General features: G+C 40.5%; 1 protein-coding gene across 1 annotated transcript in view; it reads left to right on the forward strand.

Moving 5' to 3' along the window:
* The window catches only part of BANP (BTG3 associated nuclear protein), a 155,170-nt gene that overhangs the window by 79,972 nt on the left and 58,310 nt on the right, over positions 1 to 16,888 (forward strand). The window contains exons 10-11 of the mRNA XM_075433551.1: positions 2,371 to 2,433; positions 4,516 to 4,560. Coding sequence (XP_075289666.1) covers positions 2,371 to 2,433; positions 4,516 to 4,560 — 108 coding nt within the window. The remainder of the gene's footprint in view (positions 1 to 2,370; positions 2,434 to 4,515; positions 4,561 to 16,888) is intronic.

Here is a 16,888-nt window from a genome sequence, read left to right on the forward strand (position 1 = left end):
CAATCTAGTTTATTGCAAATTTTGCTTCAGTTGAAATTTAAGTTTTTATTTTAAGAAAGTGACCTGTCATCGCTTCTTAAGCATGATTTTCAGAAAATAAACATTGAAGACTTATGAAGAAGTTTTTAGTTATTGGCAAAAATCTTCGTGCAGAATTTGCTCACACAATTGTTGCAAAAAAATGCACGTTCATTACTGTATATAGAATTGACTAGTCTCTACCTGGCCATTTGCTTGCACTTACCATAATAATAATAATAGCAGACCTACTAAGTGTACGATTTACACTTCAGAGGTAGTTTTAGCTATGACTTCCAAAACAGGAATGTATTTATTTATTTTCATTTAAAGACCCCCTGCATTCTCAGGCATTTTTGAACATCTGTTAGCTGAATCCTTTATGTGTGTATTCATTTAAATACATGTATACTAAAGAGAAGTTCAGCAAGGTAACTCCCAAAGGTTTTTCCCTCCTGTCTGCTGAGAGCATCCTCAGTGAGATACTGCTCTTTCTGCAGGAACGGGGTGCAGAGGTTCCATTTCCACTTTATTTTTGCCATAACTTTACAGTGTTACCATGTGAATTTCTTTGTCTCTTGGTTTCCCTGTATATTTTAAAAAGCATACCTTAACTGCCCTATAGATCTTTTTATGAAATTTAATTGATGACTGAAAAGTATTTTTCAAGTCTTGAAAGACAAGGTAGAAGGGAAAATTACCTCAAATACATGGATACAAAAAATACAGCAGTTATGTTTACAGATGTAAGCGATGAAAGTTTGCCTCATTAAAAGATCTGGACCGGTCAACTATCCTTTAAATTATTTCTGAAATCCCGGAAAAATCCACTATAACCCACAGCCACTATCTAAATGTTGTCATAATTTGTCAAATGTAGAAGGGTCGTGGGTTGAAACAGATGCAAATGGTATTGCTTTTTCAGTTCCAGAGAGTGATACGTAGAGATCAGGCTAAGAGTCGTTAGTAAGGCAGTAGTTATTTATACCATATATGTTTTTTTTAAAAAAATCAGTATTGAGTTGAATTTGTGAACAAACTAAAAGGACTGTCCTTGAAGGCCAGCTATGTATCTGCAAAAGATGAGTGAGCAGTTCTTTTTTGGAATGCTGCATGATACGAAGGTGACTAAAGTCACCTCCCCCCCCCCCCCCCCCTTAGTCATAAAGGATTGCGTATATCTAAAAACACCGTAAATGGATCTTTTAAAAGTTCAGTGCTTTTTCCTGGGAGCCCTGAGAGCTTGAAGTTAAGGAGGGAAAGTGATTCAAATCTCAACATGGACTGGGCTGTGCTCTAATTTTATGTACAGTCCCTATTGTCAGAGTGATACTTCCAGTATGTTTTTTCTACCTATAAATAGACAGTTTCCTTCCAAAGGAAATGAAACTGTTTGAAATAGAGGGATCTGTGTTTCTTTGAAAATCACATGCAATTGTTCTTGTGTTATAAAATAAGAAGAGCCTTTGACAGAATTCCAAATGATTATCTTTAATCTCTGTCTCATGCAGGCATATTAAAATGAACACAAAGCCTTATAAACCCTGAAGTAGGTTATTTAGAATCCAATCTCCCTTCAGGTAAATCACAGTAGCAAAGACTTTGCTGGGCTAGTCAGGATGCAGAAGGAATTCCGTCCACTCTCTTATCCATGTTTTGATCAAATGGTAGGCTTGATACCATTCTGAAGTGGTGGGTATGGTCAGCAATGCAAAGTATTAACGTTATTAAAACTGTTAGGGCAGATTTTCCACTAACGTGAAGGAGTGTAACTGCATTCAAATTAATGACTTCATGCCAATTTACAGCAGCTTGCGAGATAGTCTTTAGCGTGGTACTGTACTTCACCATAATTACGTGAATGTACAGTAATACATAGATACTTACAGATACTTTTTAAAATCTCACTCTTGGCGAGCTGTTAATCTGTTTTAAGAACTGAGTTTCCAAGGTCTTTAAATGGGATTAATCTTTAGGGCACAATGCGAATCTACCAAATCAAGTTAGTCCCGTACTTTGTCTGTCAGTCAAAAATGCATGTACTTTGTCTGTAGAGAAATGCACTACATAAGTGTCATGTATTGTTATGCCTGTTTTCTTTCCTCTTATGTGAAAATTAACCATTCTTTCTTCAAAGTCACTCATCTTATACTTTGCATAAAAAGATGAGGAAATACAGATGCACTTTATTTTTATTTAAAGCTTTTTTTTTTAATCTTTAATGGTTTTCATTGAAGAAGCATTTTGTTTCCATAAGTTAAGCTGTATTGAATCCAAGGTAATAGCTTCTTCCTCTAGTTGTGATTTTCTTCTGATGCTCCTTGGTGTTTTCTTTTGTTGCGGATCCCACAGGGCCATCTCCACATAGCCCAGGTTCCTCAAGGCGAGCAAGTGCAAATCACGCAGGACAGTGAGGTGAGCCAAAAGTTTGGATGCCCACGGAGCAGATGCTGGCCAGAACTTAGGACCCCGATTCTAAAGCTGTACCTCTGAGATCTGCCACAATACTTTACATGTGGTGGAGCCAGGATGAAACGTGCTTTTTGGCAGTAAATGCAATATGCTGTTTCTGTCTCTGGGGGGTTGGGGATTTCTTTTTGTTTGTTTGTGTGGTTTTTTTCTTTTCTTGACCAGCGAAGACAGCTCTGCGTGTACGTTACACTAATGATTGTTGTATATGGCTGGTGGTCTTCGCTGGAAATTTAGTGCTTGCAGAGTATCATAGGAAACCACCTTAGCTGCTTGCACTGCCATTGAGAAATGAAATTATTTTAGTTATAGGCTTGGGTTATGAACTAAACATGTTCAGAATACTCAATGTCTTGAAGTGCGGGACCTGTTGAACAGGAGTTGGAGAAACCTTCAGCCGCCATCTAGTAAAGATACACTGCGAAATCCAGTGACCGTAGTCCCATTACTGATCAAGTGATCTGGCACTGCAGTATTTGCACTTCATAATTTTTTCCATAAAAATAGTATGCTAGAGTGGAAATGGATAAATCCAATGCCGAACCCTCCAATTTTGACTTCCTCCCCCCCCCAAGCAAAACAGCTGTTAAAGCCAGCCGAGTTCACCTGAGTGAGAGTGCTGCTGTTGGTTATTGAAGAATATATAGAGCATACTAACTGCTATGACTGCTGTTAGATTTCTTGTGCACTTAGTTTGTTTACACGAAGAAGCAACAGCAAAATAATGTTAAACATAAATGCAGACTACAACTTTAATCTGTATGATTTCCATGTAGAGCGTCTTTACTCTTTTTTTACAAGCATATCTGCTTGTGGGTTTAATCCATTTCCAGAGTACCCTAAATCACATCTCATAAAACCACTTTTGGTGCAGAGGAATACTGTTAACACAGGGAGCTATTGTAGAATAAATATTATTGTAAATATTATATAAATATTATAGTTAAAGGCAGTCTCCTTCGAAGAACTTGTCAGACCCAGAGAGAAATGAGGAAGCATCAGAATGTGCTGGGTCTGAAGGAGTGCGCAGTGCACTGCAATAAAACTGAAGCAGTTCTGGGGTAAAGAGCCACCGAAAAAATTATGATTCAGCAGATACTAGGTGTGAGGGAGCCCGAGGTTCAAGCACACCCCAGTGTCTGTTGGCTTCCTCTGAAGTTCCCATATGTAAGAATTCTAAGGACTACATTTGTCCGTGACAGATGAGAACATCTGGTTTGAAATTTATTACAATGTACACAGCTTCAAATAAGAGGAAGTGCTGCCAGTAAGAAAATGCAGAAAACATGCAAATCAAAAAAACGATATTTTTTTTCCTCAAATAAATGTGCTAGTCACTGCAAGTCTCTGTGTTTGGGAAGCTGTTTTTTCTTAATCTAAGTGTCCTTTTGAAAAGATGTCTCTGAGCACATGAATAAACACTTCACTTTGTGAAGATACTGCTTTCCTTTTTCGACTTTATAGCTACAGTTTCCTTTAAAACACTGGAGATTATTGATAATTTTTTTGTGATAGATGTAATTCCTGGAATAGAGCTTTGTTGATTCTTTGACATCGAACTGTGATAAAATAAAAAAAGATCTGTTGCCACAGGCAGTAACTTTATAACAACAAAGAGTAAATAGCACTCCATCTATGTAGAAGTGTTGTACTGCTAGTTCTAGTTTACTAAGGGTTTGACTTAAATGGGCGGTTTCATATAAATAAGGAAAAACAAAAGCTTGCCTCAAAAGCCATGCAAACAAACTTAGCATAAAAGTGCTGTACATTGTACAGTAACTTTCAAAAAGCAAACGTGCTGGCGCTGAAAAACTTTGCTTTTTAGTCTCTTTATCCTCTGCGGTTAAAGTGCTGACTATTGAATTGTAGCTGGATTGCCAAAATAACCCTCAGCAGAATTTCCTAAATTAATAGATTTCCTTAATATTGGAGTTGTTTAATAATGAGATGAAAAACAGGCCTTTTTCAGGACAGAGCAACTTTCTAAATTCCAAAGTTGTGTTTATTGTCAATGCTCTTATTTTACAGGGAAACCTGCAGATACATCAAGTTCATGTGGGTCAAGATGGGCAGGTAGGAACAGAACTGAGTTCTAAACAGCATTTTTACTTTGATCTTTAAAATTAATGTTGCAGTTGGAATGATCTCACATTATGAGTGGCTGTTTTAAAGAGCAAAATCTGTGCTGGTCTTTCAATAAACAACTTGCAAAATCATAAAACGTAAGCTAAGTATTTTGCCTGTTTACTCAAAGTATTGTACCAAGCTTATTTCATTACTCCTGCAACATACTTTATCCCTCTGTGTTTTACCTGCTTGTCTTTGGCCTCTTCACTCTGACGTTCACTCGCTGGATCGTGCACAGTATGTTCTTTCCTCCGTTACCGACTGTCGCTGTGGCCAGATGTGGACTGCAGGCCATGCAACCCTAGGAACAGTTATTGCTGAGGTTTAAGCAGCTATTTTTTCATTATATGGCTGTCTTGGGAGAAACAGATCTCTCACATCTGCTTTTGTTCTTTTTGATAAGATGGCTTTATTAGGTGCTTATGCATACATGAGGTAAGAAAAGAAGCTTGTACTTTGAGTGATGAATCAACAAGTGATTAAATTAGCAGAATTTCCATGTCAGGTGTCAGCAAAATTGCTAACATTTGATCTCAGACACACTTTACTAAATGTTCAGCTGTATTAAAATATCCACAGCACAAAAATATTCCTGTAAGAAGCTTTCTAGCCAGGCCACTTGAATAAGTGTGTTACGAATTTTTTTTGTTCCTGTTGAATATTAATAGGTTGTGAGACATATGGCTGGAACGTGAGTACTGCCCTGAACTGAAAAGGCTCACGTCATGAAGGTTCTTGAACTCCAAGGCCTTGAGCGGCCACCAGTACTCTGAACTTTTGACCACATACAGTATTTGTGTGGGGAAGCAATCGAACTGTATTTAAAAAATAGGTGTAAAAAAAACTTCTCTAAGTGCTCTTTCCTGAGACTTTAATCACAAGTACGTTTGCAGAAGGGAGACTAGGAAAGGTGATTTTTTGGAGACGTGTCAGAGCCTTTGTTTTAGTACTTGCTGCTCTTTTTTCCTGTTTATGAAATACTGCTGTCCAAATGATGTCTTCTTAACAGACCGCTACTGGGTGGTGTTATGGCTCTCTGAGAGCGGCGTGTAGATGAAATTACATTTTTTTGTAATTACAGCCTGATACCGTTATTTTTCCTCTTGAAATTTCTATTCATAACAAGTATTCCACAAATTGCATCTCTCATTCTTAAACAGAGCCAAAGAATGTGGTTTAAAACACTGGTGCGCGTGGATGCTGGTTTGAAGGGAAGTGCTCGGCTGACCGTGTTTTCCTGAACCCCCCTGGGTTAGGCACGGAGAGGCGAGTCCTTCCTACAGCAGTAGCATTCAGCTGTGTCTCATGCTAAAATAGTCGTGGAGTGAAAAACTGTAAGCTCTAAATGCCCATAAATCGAGTTGTGCTGATCATCTGAGCAGTGGCATTACCACACGCAGAGTAAGGCCGCACTGGGTGGAGAAAGGTGTTGTAAAAGTACATGTTTGTAAATGTGTGTGTGTGTCTGTGCATGTGCACGGGTACGTGATGCGGGTTTGTGGCAGTGTGTGAGAGCACACACAAGATAGGGAGGAAAGGCATGCTTTAATTGATTTTTGTTGTTGAAATCAGCATCAGCTTGTCTATAGAAAGGCAGCTGTAGTATTACATGGTGCACAGTGCTTGGGATAATCCTGGTTCCACCTAAGCGGTGGTGGCTGTGGCTGCGCGTGTGTGTAGGAAATCAGTTTCGCGTCCAATTTTTTGTTCTTTTAACTAACTCTGGGCCCTGCTTTTAAACTTTCCTTGAAAACGAATGGTGAAGTGCTGGGGTTTTTTTTTCCTGCGTGCACTCGGCTGCGTTGTGCTGCAGAAGAGGAACGGCCGTCTCCGGAGCGTCGACAGCCAGGCAGTCGCGCTTCAGCTGGCGTCTGCGCAAGTTCACGGCAGCCCTCCCGCCCCTCCAGAAGTACTTGCTGCTCAGCTGTTTTCCAGCAGACCAAAAAATAGGAGCAAGCAAATATTTAGGGGATTTTTATCTCCATCCTGCGTTAGATATTGAAACCTTCAGCAGCAGTTGGAGCCACGTGGGCCTGTTTTGCAGCAAAGTGGATGAGTAGCGCTCACATGATTCCTTGCGAGAGCTCCGTGTGTCACACGAGGGGGTCGAGGGGAGGTCTGTGGCTCAACTGGCTGCTGCTCTTCAGCTGATCTGTGTTCAGTGACCAGTTTTTCAGCTATTAGCTCATAAAAATTGCGAAGGAAAATGAGTTAAACTGAGCTGTGGTTTAAGAATGGGAGCTGAAACTAATACATTTTCCTTGGCACTTGCAGAGGGATAAGAGCACAAAAACCTGTCACACGATACGGTTCAGCGGTAATGCAAGTCATAACAAGCCAGTAGCTTGCAGTCAGCTGTACACGACCTGTGATCGAAGGGGCTTCTGCAGTTTTCCCACCTGTCCATTACTTTTCTGGAGGGTGGCTTTTTCTTCCATGTTTTGAACTCTCATGCACACTGCGAGGGGCACTGAAGAATATTGGTAGTAAGAAAAGTGAAGAATGTGGCACTGCTGAGACGTCAGTCATTGAATATTCTTAGCTGACTAGTGCATCCTTCCTCATGGTACTAGATCTTAGCTTGGCTACTAAATGTTCCCTTTGAAAATTCGTCTCACGCCGCTGTTTTCCACACACGGCTGCATGTTGAACTGATGTCAGGTGTTCTCTCCGTTCAGGTGAGGTTTAGTGCTGCTGCCTGAGTCGCAAGTGAAAGGTTTACAAGCAGCTGGGACTGCAAAGCGTAAAGTTGATAGCTTCGTGTCACCTAAAGCAAAAAATGGCATAAATCTACTGTGAAATTTTATCAGTAAGATTTCCAGGGTGATCGATATGTTTGAAGTTTGATAATGCGAGTAGTGAATACTGGCTTCTCTGCAGAATGCTGCCAGGTGTTGCCTCTAACTTCCCCCCTCCTTGAATTGTCTGTCCTGATAGTTGCACTGAATTTAGATTTTGTTTTTCTGGCATCATTGTTCATGGAACTGATGAAGTCATGCCAAAATGAATGCTGTCTACCTACACATGTGTTCTATTAGCTGAAAGTTTCATATTTCAGTGCACGTTTAATAAAAATACCAAACTGCAAAAATAATTAGACTTCATATTAACTAACATTTGAAACCTTGGGCTAGTGGGAATTTTTTTGGACTTTGCATTTTATACTCAGGAATTACCAGAAGTTTTCTAATTTGTCTCTCTTTTTCCTCTTATTAGCTGCCCGCTTTTCTCCCCAGCTCCATCCTTTCCTTCCTTTGAGCTGGAGTGTTCTGCGTCCCAGGAGATGTTCAGTGTGTGTCCCGCGTGCTGACGTAGTGCCGCAGTGTGCAGAAATACAAGTGGGGTGTAAAGAGGTAGAACAGGACATTTGACATTCCTTGATTCAGCATTTTAGACATTCCATTTTGTACATCCTCACAGCCAGTGTTTCTCCAATTTAAAATTAATTAAAATGACACCAGGCAAATGGTCTTCAACTAATAGCCTTAGTTCTTAAATTAAAAAGTTAATACACTTTAAAATCTAAAATATAATCATATGTATTCCTGGAGAGCTGACAATTTGTTCTGCACAATGAATAAAAATTTAATAACAGTAGCAGCATTTAGTTCACTTGGTATCAGTATCTGTAAGTAAGTTAGGAGAAGCAGGAGAATCCAGAACAAGCACCACGTATGGTAGAAACAGCTGGCCAGTGTCAGCTGCTTGGGTAGTGTCAGTCATCTTACTGTGTGCATATGAAATAAATATGCAGAATTGCATCTGCTACATTATATTTTTCAAAAAGAAACTTGGCACCTTATATAGTTGTAGCCACAGTGTCTTCCAGATAACTTTGTAGTCAAAGAGGTGTGCTGAGACCCGTTGGTAACTGTTGGGTTACAAATACGTACAGAGAGAGGGGATCACATTAATATCACATTTTTCTGCTGCGCAGTGAGGTGTTTGTATGGAGCAGTGATTGCATTATCTTTTTCTGAACTGTTGCTCTGACCTTGCTGCTGCGGGCTTTGTGGCAGCGCGGAGGTCTGGGAGGGTTCAGACGCTGGGCTGTGGAGGTGGCTCACCAAACCAGCTTTCAAAAAGCATCCTCATGTGCACAATGGTTGTATGAGAGCGTAGGAATCTGTGATCAGGAAAGAGAGCTTGGAAAACTGCTGTGGTGATGGAGAAAATACGGCAGACCAGAGCTGTGGAGTAGCGGCTGGCCGCTGCTGGGCCTGAAGGGCTGGAACAGAGACGGGTCAGCGAGAGTTGCCTTGAACGGCCTTGGAGTCGGAGTCTGGTGTCTCGTTGGGATCCGTTCTCGGTACGCGTAGCACACCCTGTAGTACAGCTCAGAAGGAGATGTGACCTCATCACCTGTGTTTGAACCATCTGTCCTCTGCTGTAGTCCGAAGGGAAGGGCAAGCTGGTAAATCGTGGAGGAATGGAAAAGAGGGAGAAAGTATTCCAGATGTTCAGGGGGAAAACAAATCGATTCTAGTAATTCCACGTAAAATCCAGTGAATCTGATTTGTGACTGGGTCAAACTAAAATGAAAATAGGTTTGTTTGTGGAAGAAATTATTTACAGACCTTGGGAACAGTCTTAAACCAACATCTCGTTTTGTACCTGTGTTTGCCTCCCTGATCACTACTGGGACACTCACACCGTGCTTTGCAGTGAGGGCGCAGCATTTTTTTAAGGTTCAGTTTAATCTATAATGAGCACAATTTTCAGTTATACAGACAAAAATGTGTTCACGCATTAACTCAGCTTTTATGCAGTTTGCAGATGCCATTTTATTGGGAAAGAAACTGTTTAATGTCTTTTCTGAATATGCCTTTTACTTGCTTTTGCTAAGCCTTTGGAGTAGACACTGCCGTTTCTATCAATATTAACAACTTCGGTAATAACAGATTATCCAAAACAGAGGAAAGAACCATCTTCCGCAGTTCTCACTTTTCGTATATTGCACCTAATTAAAGTTCTAGATTTTCAAACTACTGAAATCCTTTATTCGGGCTGCTCGGTCGAGGACGAGCGCAGCGCGGGAGGGTTTCCCCGTCCCCGGCTGGGCAGCGGCAGAGGGCAGTAGTAGGAAGATGATTCTCCGTTACTTTCTCGCCGAAAGCTTGAAGAAACGAGGAGGCAATTTGAAGCGCAGGAAATGTGCTGCTCCGACATCAGCCTTGTAAAGTGTCGTACCGCGGGGACAGAGGCGCGTCCGCAGCGTGAGTCTTTCTGCATGCATGGCTGCCGGAGGGCTGCGTGGGCACGCGTGTGTGCTGGTGTGCAGACCGGGGAAGGGAAGAAGCCCCCGAGTTCTCTGCCAGCTGCTGTAGTAGATGGAAACGGCTTTTTCGTTTTTCAGCACATCTGCTTTGAATAAGACGCACGGAGAAACAAACAGGATTGTTAGAAGGAAAACAACAAAATTAAAAACCGAATATAGTTCAGTTGGAACTGAAAAACTGCTCGTATGGTTTTGGAAAAAACTAAATGATCGTTTCTAGCTGATACTTCCTCAGTAATAGGTTGTACTGAAGTCTTGCAGGTCTGCTCTGTTTTCAGGAGTAAAAATAAGGAGAATAGTTTTAAAACAAAATGTGCTGTATGCCAATTCCACATAGAAGCACAGTGTATTTCTAGATAAGGTAAGATTGCTTAAAATACTGACGTGTCAGCATTTTAAATACAAGGTTTTTCTTTTTTTTTTTTTTTCTTTTTCTTTTTTTTTTTTGCTTGAAGATAGTCCTTTGTGCCCATACACTCTGGAATTTGGCATTCCACAGAAGAGGGATTCTCTGCTTTAACTGTTCCTCAAAGTAGATCATCAAAAACATTCGCCATACTCTTTAGTTCTGAAAACTTTGTTTGCTGGAGAAAGTAGTATTTTAGCAAACATTTATAAATTTAAGTTTATGGCAGTGTGTTAAAACTTATAAAAGTGTATGGATTTAAAAAAAAAAAAGCTTTGGGAAAAACTCCTACTACTTAGGTGATCAGTAACATAAAAAATATCTCTGGAAAAATGAATATTACAAGAAAAACAGTGAAGTATTTGTGGTGTTAAGTATGAATAGCTAAAAAAGTAGCTGTGATGAACTACTTTGTGTTGTTTAAGTGCAGAATTTATACCGCGTTTGTCGAAGGTTTACACCTACTTGTAGCTGTACGGCAGGGTGAGACGCTGTCCAGTGGGACAGCAGCCGCTGCCCGGTGCTCCTCCTTGTCATCAGGCTGCGTGAGATTCCCGAGACACCGCTGTGCACATTGCTTACTCCAGGTGGTTGCGTTGGATGATGGAACAGAAGGATTCTCCTACCCCAATATGAGGAGACCGTACTTGGGGAAAATACAGTCCTGCAGTGGCAGTCAACAGAACACAACGAAATAGCAGAGAAAACACGGAAGGGGAATTGCTGCTTGAGAGACTGGAAAATGCATTCTCTGTAGTTACACAATGCAAAGTGAATCCTGATATTTAACTGAAAATGCCATATGTTTTTTACTACGTAACATAATTTATCCACATTCAGGGAAAATGAGTGATTTGGAAGCTCACTGAAACTCAGCAGGCCCCGCTCTAGAAATGAATTAACATTTTTGAACAACACCTAAGCTGCAAATCCAGGGACTCTGTAGTCTTTCGTTAAGACTGAAATTCTAATGCAGTGCTGGTGACAGGACCATTGCTTTCTATGTCTGCGCCACAGATTTGAGGGATCCTTCTGCCTTGCAGCTGCCTTGGAGAGCCTGAAAGTGAACCGTTCTCTTTTTTACTGCAACGAGAATATGTACTGGTGCTTTGCACCTAACGGTGCTTCTGTCCCTGTCAACGATGTGACCTTCCAAAGCTGGTTATTGGGTGACTGAAGTTCCCTAATCGGGGCAGAAAGCTGTAGCAGATGTTGAAAGTCACCAGGATTGGAAAGTAGCTTCAATTTTTATTCTTACCGTTGGAAATTTCAAAATGTGTAAAATATTTTGTTTTCTTTAAAGAATGGAAAACCTGAATATTTTGCTAGCACATTTTTTAATGTTCTGTTACTTAACAAATGGTAGTTAGTTTTGGATTTTTATTCTTTTTAGATTTAAGGTATAGATTTAAGGTAAGGAAGAAAGGCAGGAGTCTTTTACATTTTTTTTGTTGTTGTTGTTGTTTTGGGGAGAGTTTCACTGCATTAACCTGACCTCATCCAGTAATTTTTGTCACTTTTTTATTGCTTAAAAATGTATTGTAACTCTGAAATGAAGGGGTGAGAGGGATGACCCTGGCGAATTTTGAGCAGTGTACGGAAGGGGATACCTCGTTGCTGCTGTGTATGTGAGTCTTCTCCTTCGCCTTCTCGAGAGTTGTTTTTCTTTCCATTGTGCTTTCTTCTTACTCATTTACGGTGCACGCTGCTGGGAAGGCAATAAAAAAATCTTTTATACTAGAGAGTCAGCGGTATCAGATCCCTGCAGATGTTATTGGGTCATAAGTTTCATTTACAAACCGGCTGCGTTTAGTTTTCTTTCTGCACTATTTTGTGCCAGAAATTACTGCTTTATTTTATGGAGAAAACCAGCTTAGTCCATGTCTGATACATCACCAGGAACAGTATCCTGAACTGGGTCAAGAGGAAAAACTTTTTTTCCAGCAGCACAGCCCATTCTCAAACGTAGCAGTTGTTATAGCTGACTGCCATCAGTTCTGCGACATTTTCCACTCAAAGACATCTTTATTACCACATTTTCTAGTCCACGATGTAGCAGGTATACATTGGCTCTCCCTTGAAGCAGTTCAGTCCTCTTGACATTCAGCATTATTTCATTTGTCATGATGGATAAATATTTCCCCATTTTCAGAGGGCTCAGCAGGGACTTCTGGAGCCTCTGCCGCTTTTCCATGTGTTACTTCAGTTTACGTGAAATTGGTGGAAGAACAGACAAGGCAAAATCAGTCCTTGCCCTGGTGTATGCAGAAAATGTAGAGCTCTGGTTTTTAGGGGTTTCTGTTTGGTTGTGTCAGTAGTAGTGGCACCATTTCCCAGCCTTTTCAATATTTAACTAAAATTAGCTAAGTGCCACACGGCTAAGAAATGAGAATAGCTGAGATGAATTTACTTTCTTTGTGATATCTCCATCTATTGAAAAGAATCTTTCGTTGGCCAGTTGCTGATCCTGAATGCTGGGTTAACGTGGTTTCTTTTAATCAGGCTGGAGTTAGGGACTGATTAAAAGACTCTCTGCAAAATTAGCAAACAGTTTTGCATTTTCTTAAGTTTAAACCAGCCTTTTTATGATGATGAAATAAAAGGCAAGATCTTTGTGTAAGAGTCAGATGGCACAAGCAGTAACTATTGTACGTTTGTGCCCTTAATGCACAAAGGAACTGCTCTGATGTGTGGTGAAGCTTTCATGTAAATGTAACCGAGGGTGGAAAGAGTACTTTGTGGTGCTTTTCAGATAAATATATCCAAATAGATTTTACATGTGGGAAAGGAAGGAAACGAGGGAAAAAGAAGCAGCCTTAACTAAGTTTATCAGGAATGGAAGAAAAGAATTGCTACTTTGGAGATAAAGCAAATATTAAGTCATTTTAGTGTACTTAAGGTTTGGCACGTAGATATTGATATGTTGCAGTCCGTCAAAGGTCATTAATTGTTGTTGTTAATCTGCAGTTCAGCACCTGGCTTAAAACGTGAGGGCAGGGAGTCAGGGGCCCGCCTGCCTGCTGCTCTCGGTCCCCGCGGGCGCTCAGCAGCGCTGGGCGGGTGCGCGGTGCTGGCCTGGGGCTGCTCAAGCCACGTTGGTTCGACCGCTTGGTAAAAGGCCGAGCGTCGCCAGTCCACCGCGCTTAGAATCTTAGAATCACAGAATCATTAAAGTTGGAAAAGACCTCTAAGTCAACCATCAACCCAACCCCACCATGCCTGCTAAACCATGTCCCAAACGCTCAGGTTTCTTTGGAATTCCTCATCAGCCACTTCTGGATTGTTGTTTGCTGGCATTTGCTCTGCTTTTTGATGTGAAGGCTTTGCCTTGTGGGCAGCTGTTACTTGTGATAACCTTTCATTTTATGGTGATAAAGCTTTGTCTCATCCAGGATCCTAGTATAAGCACCTAAGAGATCATGAGAAAATTTGGAATTTCCTTTCAGGTCAACTTGTTTAACAACTGTTTCCCCGTCTACTAATTATCATTAATTACAATACATCAATAGGCACACAGTGGTTTGTCTTGTGGTTTTTTGTCTTCAAATTTGGGACCCAGCCTACCTTTATATGCTGAGAAAGAACAACTCTCTGCTGAAGGCAAAGTAAACAAAGTCTCTGGCAGCAAAATCTCTCATTTATGGCACTTTATTTTGATCACTTCAGCTTTTGGTAAAGTGTAACAATAAAGAAATAGCTTCCCATTAATAACAGAGGATTCAAATTTGACGCTGCTTTCATGCTTCATTTCGGTGACGCAGGTAAAGATTTGTTTTGGGAGCAAACAGTAAATTCCAGCAAATACTTGGCTGTGAGCACATAATATTATGTCCGTGTTTTAAACACAGAGTTTTTCCCTAGTGCTTCTCAAGATGTAGACATTATGGCACACAACTGTTTTTATTTTCTGTTCAGAAGTCCCGGTCCCCAACGCAGTGTCTCTCTTCATGACCTGCGGAGCCTTGCACTGTTACCTTGCTCACGTCAGAAACTTGGTGGGATTTCTGTGGCTTACTGATCAAAAGTAGTGAAATGTACAGAGATACGTTAAAATCACCATTATTTTGATACTGATATGTATTAGGGTATCCCCCCCCATTACTGGTGTTCTGACTGGTAGAAAGAATTATTAAAAGTGATTTGTTAATCTCTTACAGGTCCTTTCTTTGATACAGTCCCTGAGTGACAGAGTCCATAGAGTGATCTGTGGTGGTTGTAAAGCAAGGCTGTTTAATGAAGGTTTTGGAAAAGGATAATATTTTCTGTCGTCTTTTTTTATTTTTCTCCTAAGAGGGTGGGTTGTTCCATTAAAATTCCATTCAAGCAGGCAGGAGCATTTATAATGCTCCAAAGAATATGTTCTCTGTTTTGGAGTATATTATGTTCTTTATTCACCCAAATCTTGTTTTAATATTGCTGTAAACTTAATAAGAAGAGATGAGATATGAAGTGATAATCTTTTAAATATAAGAAAAAATAATTTTCTCCACCTTCATAGAAGGCATAGGTCTAAGCTGTCTCTTATTAGAGATTTTGGTAATAAAAATCTCTGCTTGTAGAATAGCAGTCATCACAAAGCTATCTTGCTGTGCTAATCTAGAGAAATCATTTCTTTTTTGTTTTGTTTATTTTTTTTTAGTGCTCTTCATTTATGATTTTTCTCATCATGTGATATGAGCCCTGTCTTTATGCTGCAGATTCGCCCTTGTCCCATCACTGTGCCACTTTGCATGCTCTGATAGTCCCATGCTCAGTTATTTTAAATATTAGGGATGCCTCTAGCATCACGTGTGTGTTCAGAAATCACCGTCCCACATTCCCAGTTCCAGCCCAAGAAGGAATCTGGGAATGGCTGGTACAGTTGGACTGTCAGTGCCCGTGATGGGTTGATACTGGATATGTTATAATGCTCCCATCCTTGGCTGCTGCCCAGCTCCCAGCGTGCTGCTGGCAGACCCGGAGGATCTCTTAGCTGTTCACCGCGGAGAGATCTCGTTTCATCCTGATGAAACACAAAAGAAGTGTGTGCGTGTGTATGTGTTGTCGGGTTACTAAATGCCAAGTATAGAGTTCAGGCTGTTAACATTTAATCTTTCCACTCTGTCAAGCCCAGCAGTAAATCTTGGTGAGTTAAATCTGTTTCCAGATTTCCGTATCGTCTGCCTGGGTTAAATGATCAATGGGATGTTGTGGTATTTCACAAACGGCGGTCGTGACTTCGGAAATCTTCTGTGACCAGTTTAAGTATGTGGAGATGGGAAATGCCTTCCCTTCTTTGTCTCCTCTCCATTAAAACAATTTTTTTTTGCCAAGTTTGGTTACAAAACCTATCCCTTTTAAATATTAAACCACAGTGGCTCAATTGCAAATGGAGAATGAGCTTATCTTTACAGAAGCAAACCTGTGTGATTTACATGCAGTTTTCAGGCTTGTAACGAGATAATGTGAAACACAGTGAGATGTCACCGTTTGATTGATTTTATGTCTGTTGTTCATGTATTTAGTCCTTTCCATAGTTCAGATATATTCTCAGTCCAATTTTCCAGAATCCTTAAAATATTTCAAACTAGCGGAGCGAGTATCTGATAAATTGCAGAAGACTGATCAGAGCCTAATTTTGTGATTTGTGTGCTGAGCGGAACAAACTGCATAGGATTCCGTATAGTTCAGTGTATTTTGAAACAGTTAATGTGCGTTTCCATTTCAGGTGCATAAATTAAAAAACCTACAGGCTGACCACTTTGTTGCTTACTTTCAACATCGAAATCCCACATCAACAGCACAGTTTTCATTTCTGATCTCGGATGGTATTTTAATGAGCTGAGATATATTTACTGTATTCAGAGTACATCTATGTATTACTGTGAGTAATATCTGGAAAGTATGTTTGGAAAATCATCCACTGTAGCTTGCCTTAGCCATTTCCTTAGTGTTCTGTGAACGAAATTCTTCTTTGTGGAGTAAGTACTTTAAATTATAAACTTGCTTCATTGTATTTGATCCGGTCTGTTGGGATTAATTGTTGTATACTGGCTCCATCAATTATTCAGCTAAAGCTATCAGTTCCTGACTGGTCTGGAAGCAAAAAGCAGTACTGCTTTACACACAGATACTCTTTTTCTTTGATGGAAACTCTGGGCTCCAACCAGGGTTGAGCTATGAATGAATCTGTTTTATAAATGGCTTCATTTTTTTTACAACTATTTTTATTCCTGAAATATGTCATTCCATGCTTCTGGAATGTTGCTAAATATTTGTGTTAAACAGCAGAAGTGTTACAGAGTTCACCAGGAGGAAGTGTTAGAACTGAGTTATTTGTCAAGCTAGCGTGATTTTCGAGTTCGCTGTTTTGTGATAGGTGGCTCGTGATGACACTGGGAGTGAGCGATCTCCGTCCCACGGCAGTGACACGGGAGAAGTGCCGTCTTACGCTTCCTTTGCGTATGGTTTCCAAGACTCATTCTGTTTCTGACTTGCTACTGCAGCGCTGACTCCAGAACTAAGTCGCTTCCCGGGTTTCACAGGTGAGGAAGCTGAGGGCTGCAGAAGTGGCTGCAGCACGTTGGGTTCAGTCAGAATGTCAGTGGTGC

The sequence above is a fragment of the Opisthocomus hoazin genome, chromosome 12, assembly GCF_030867145.1.
Source record: "Opisthocomus hoazin isolate bOpiHoa1 chromosome 12, bOpiHoa1.hap1, whole genome shotgun sequence".
In the NCBI taxonomy this organism is placed as follows: domain Eukaryota; kingdom Metazoa; phylum Chordata; class Aves; order Opisthocomiformes; family Opisthocomidae; genus Opisthocomus; species Opisthocomus hoazin.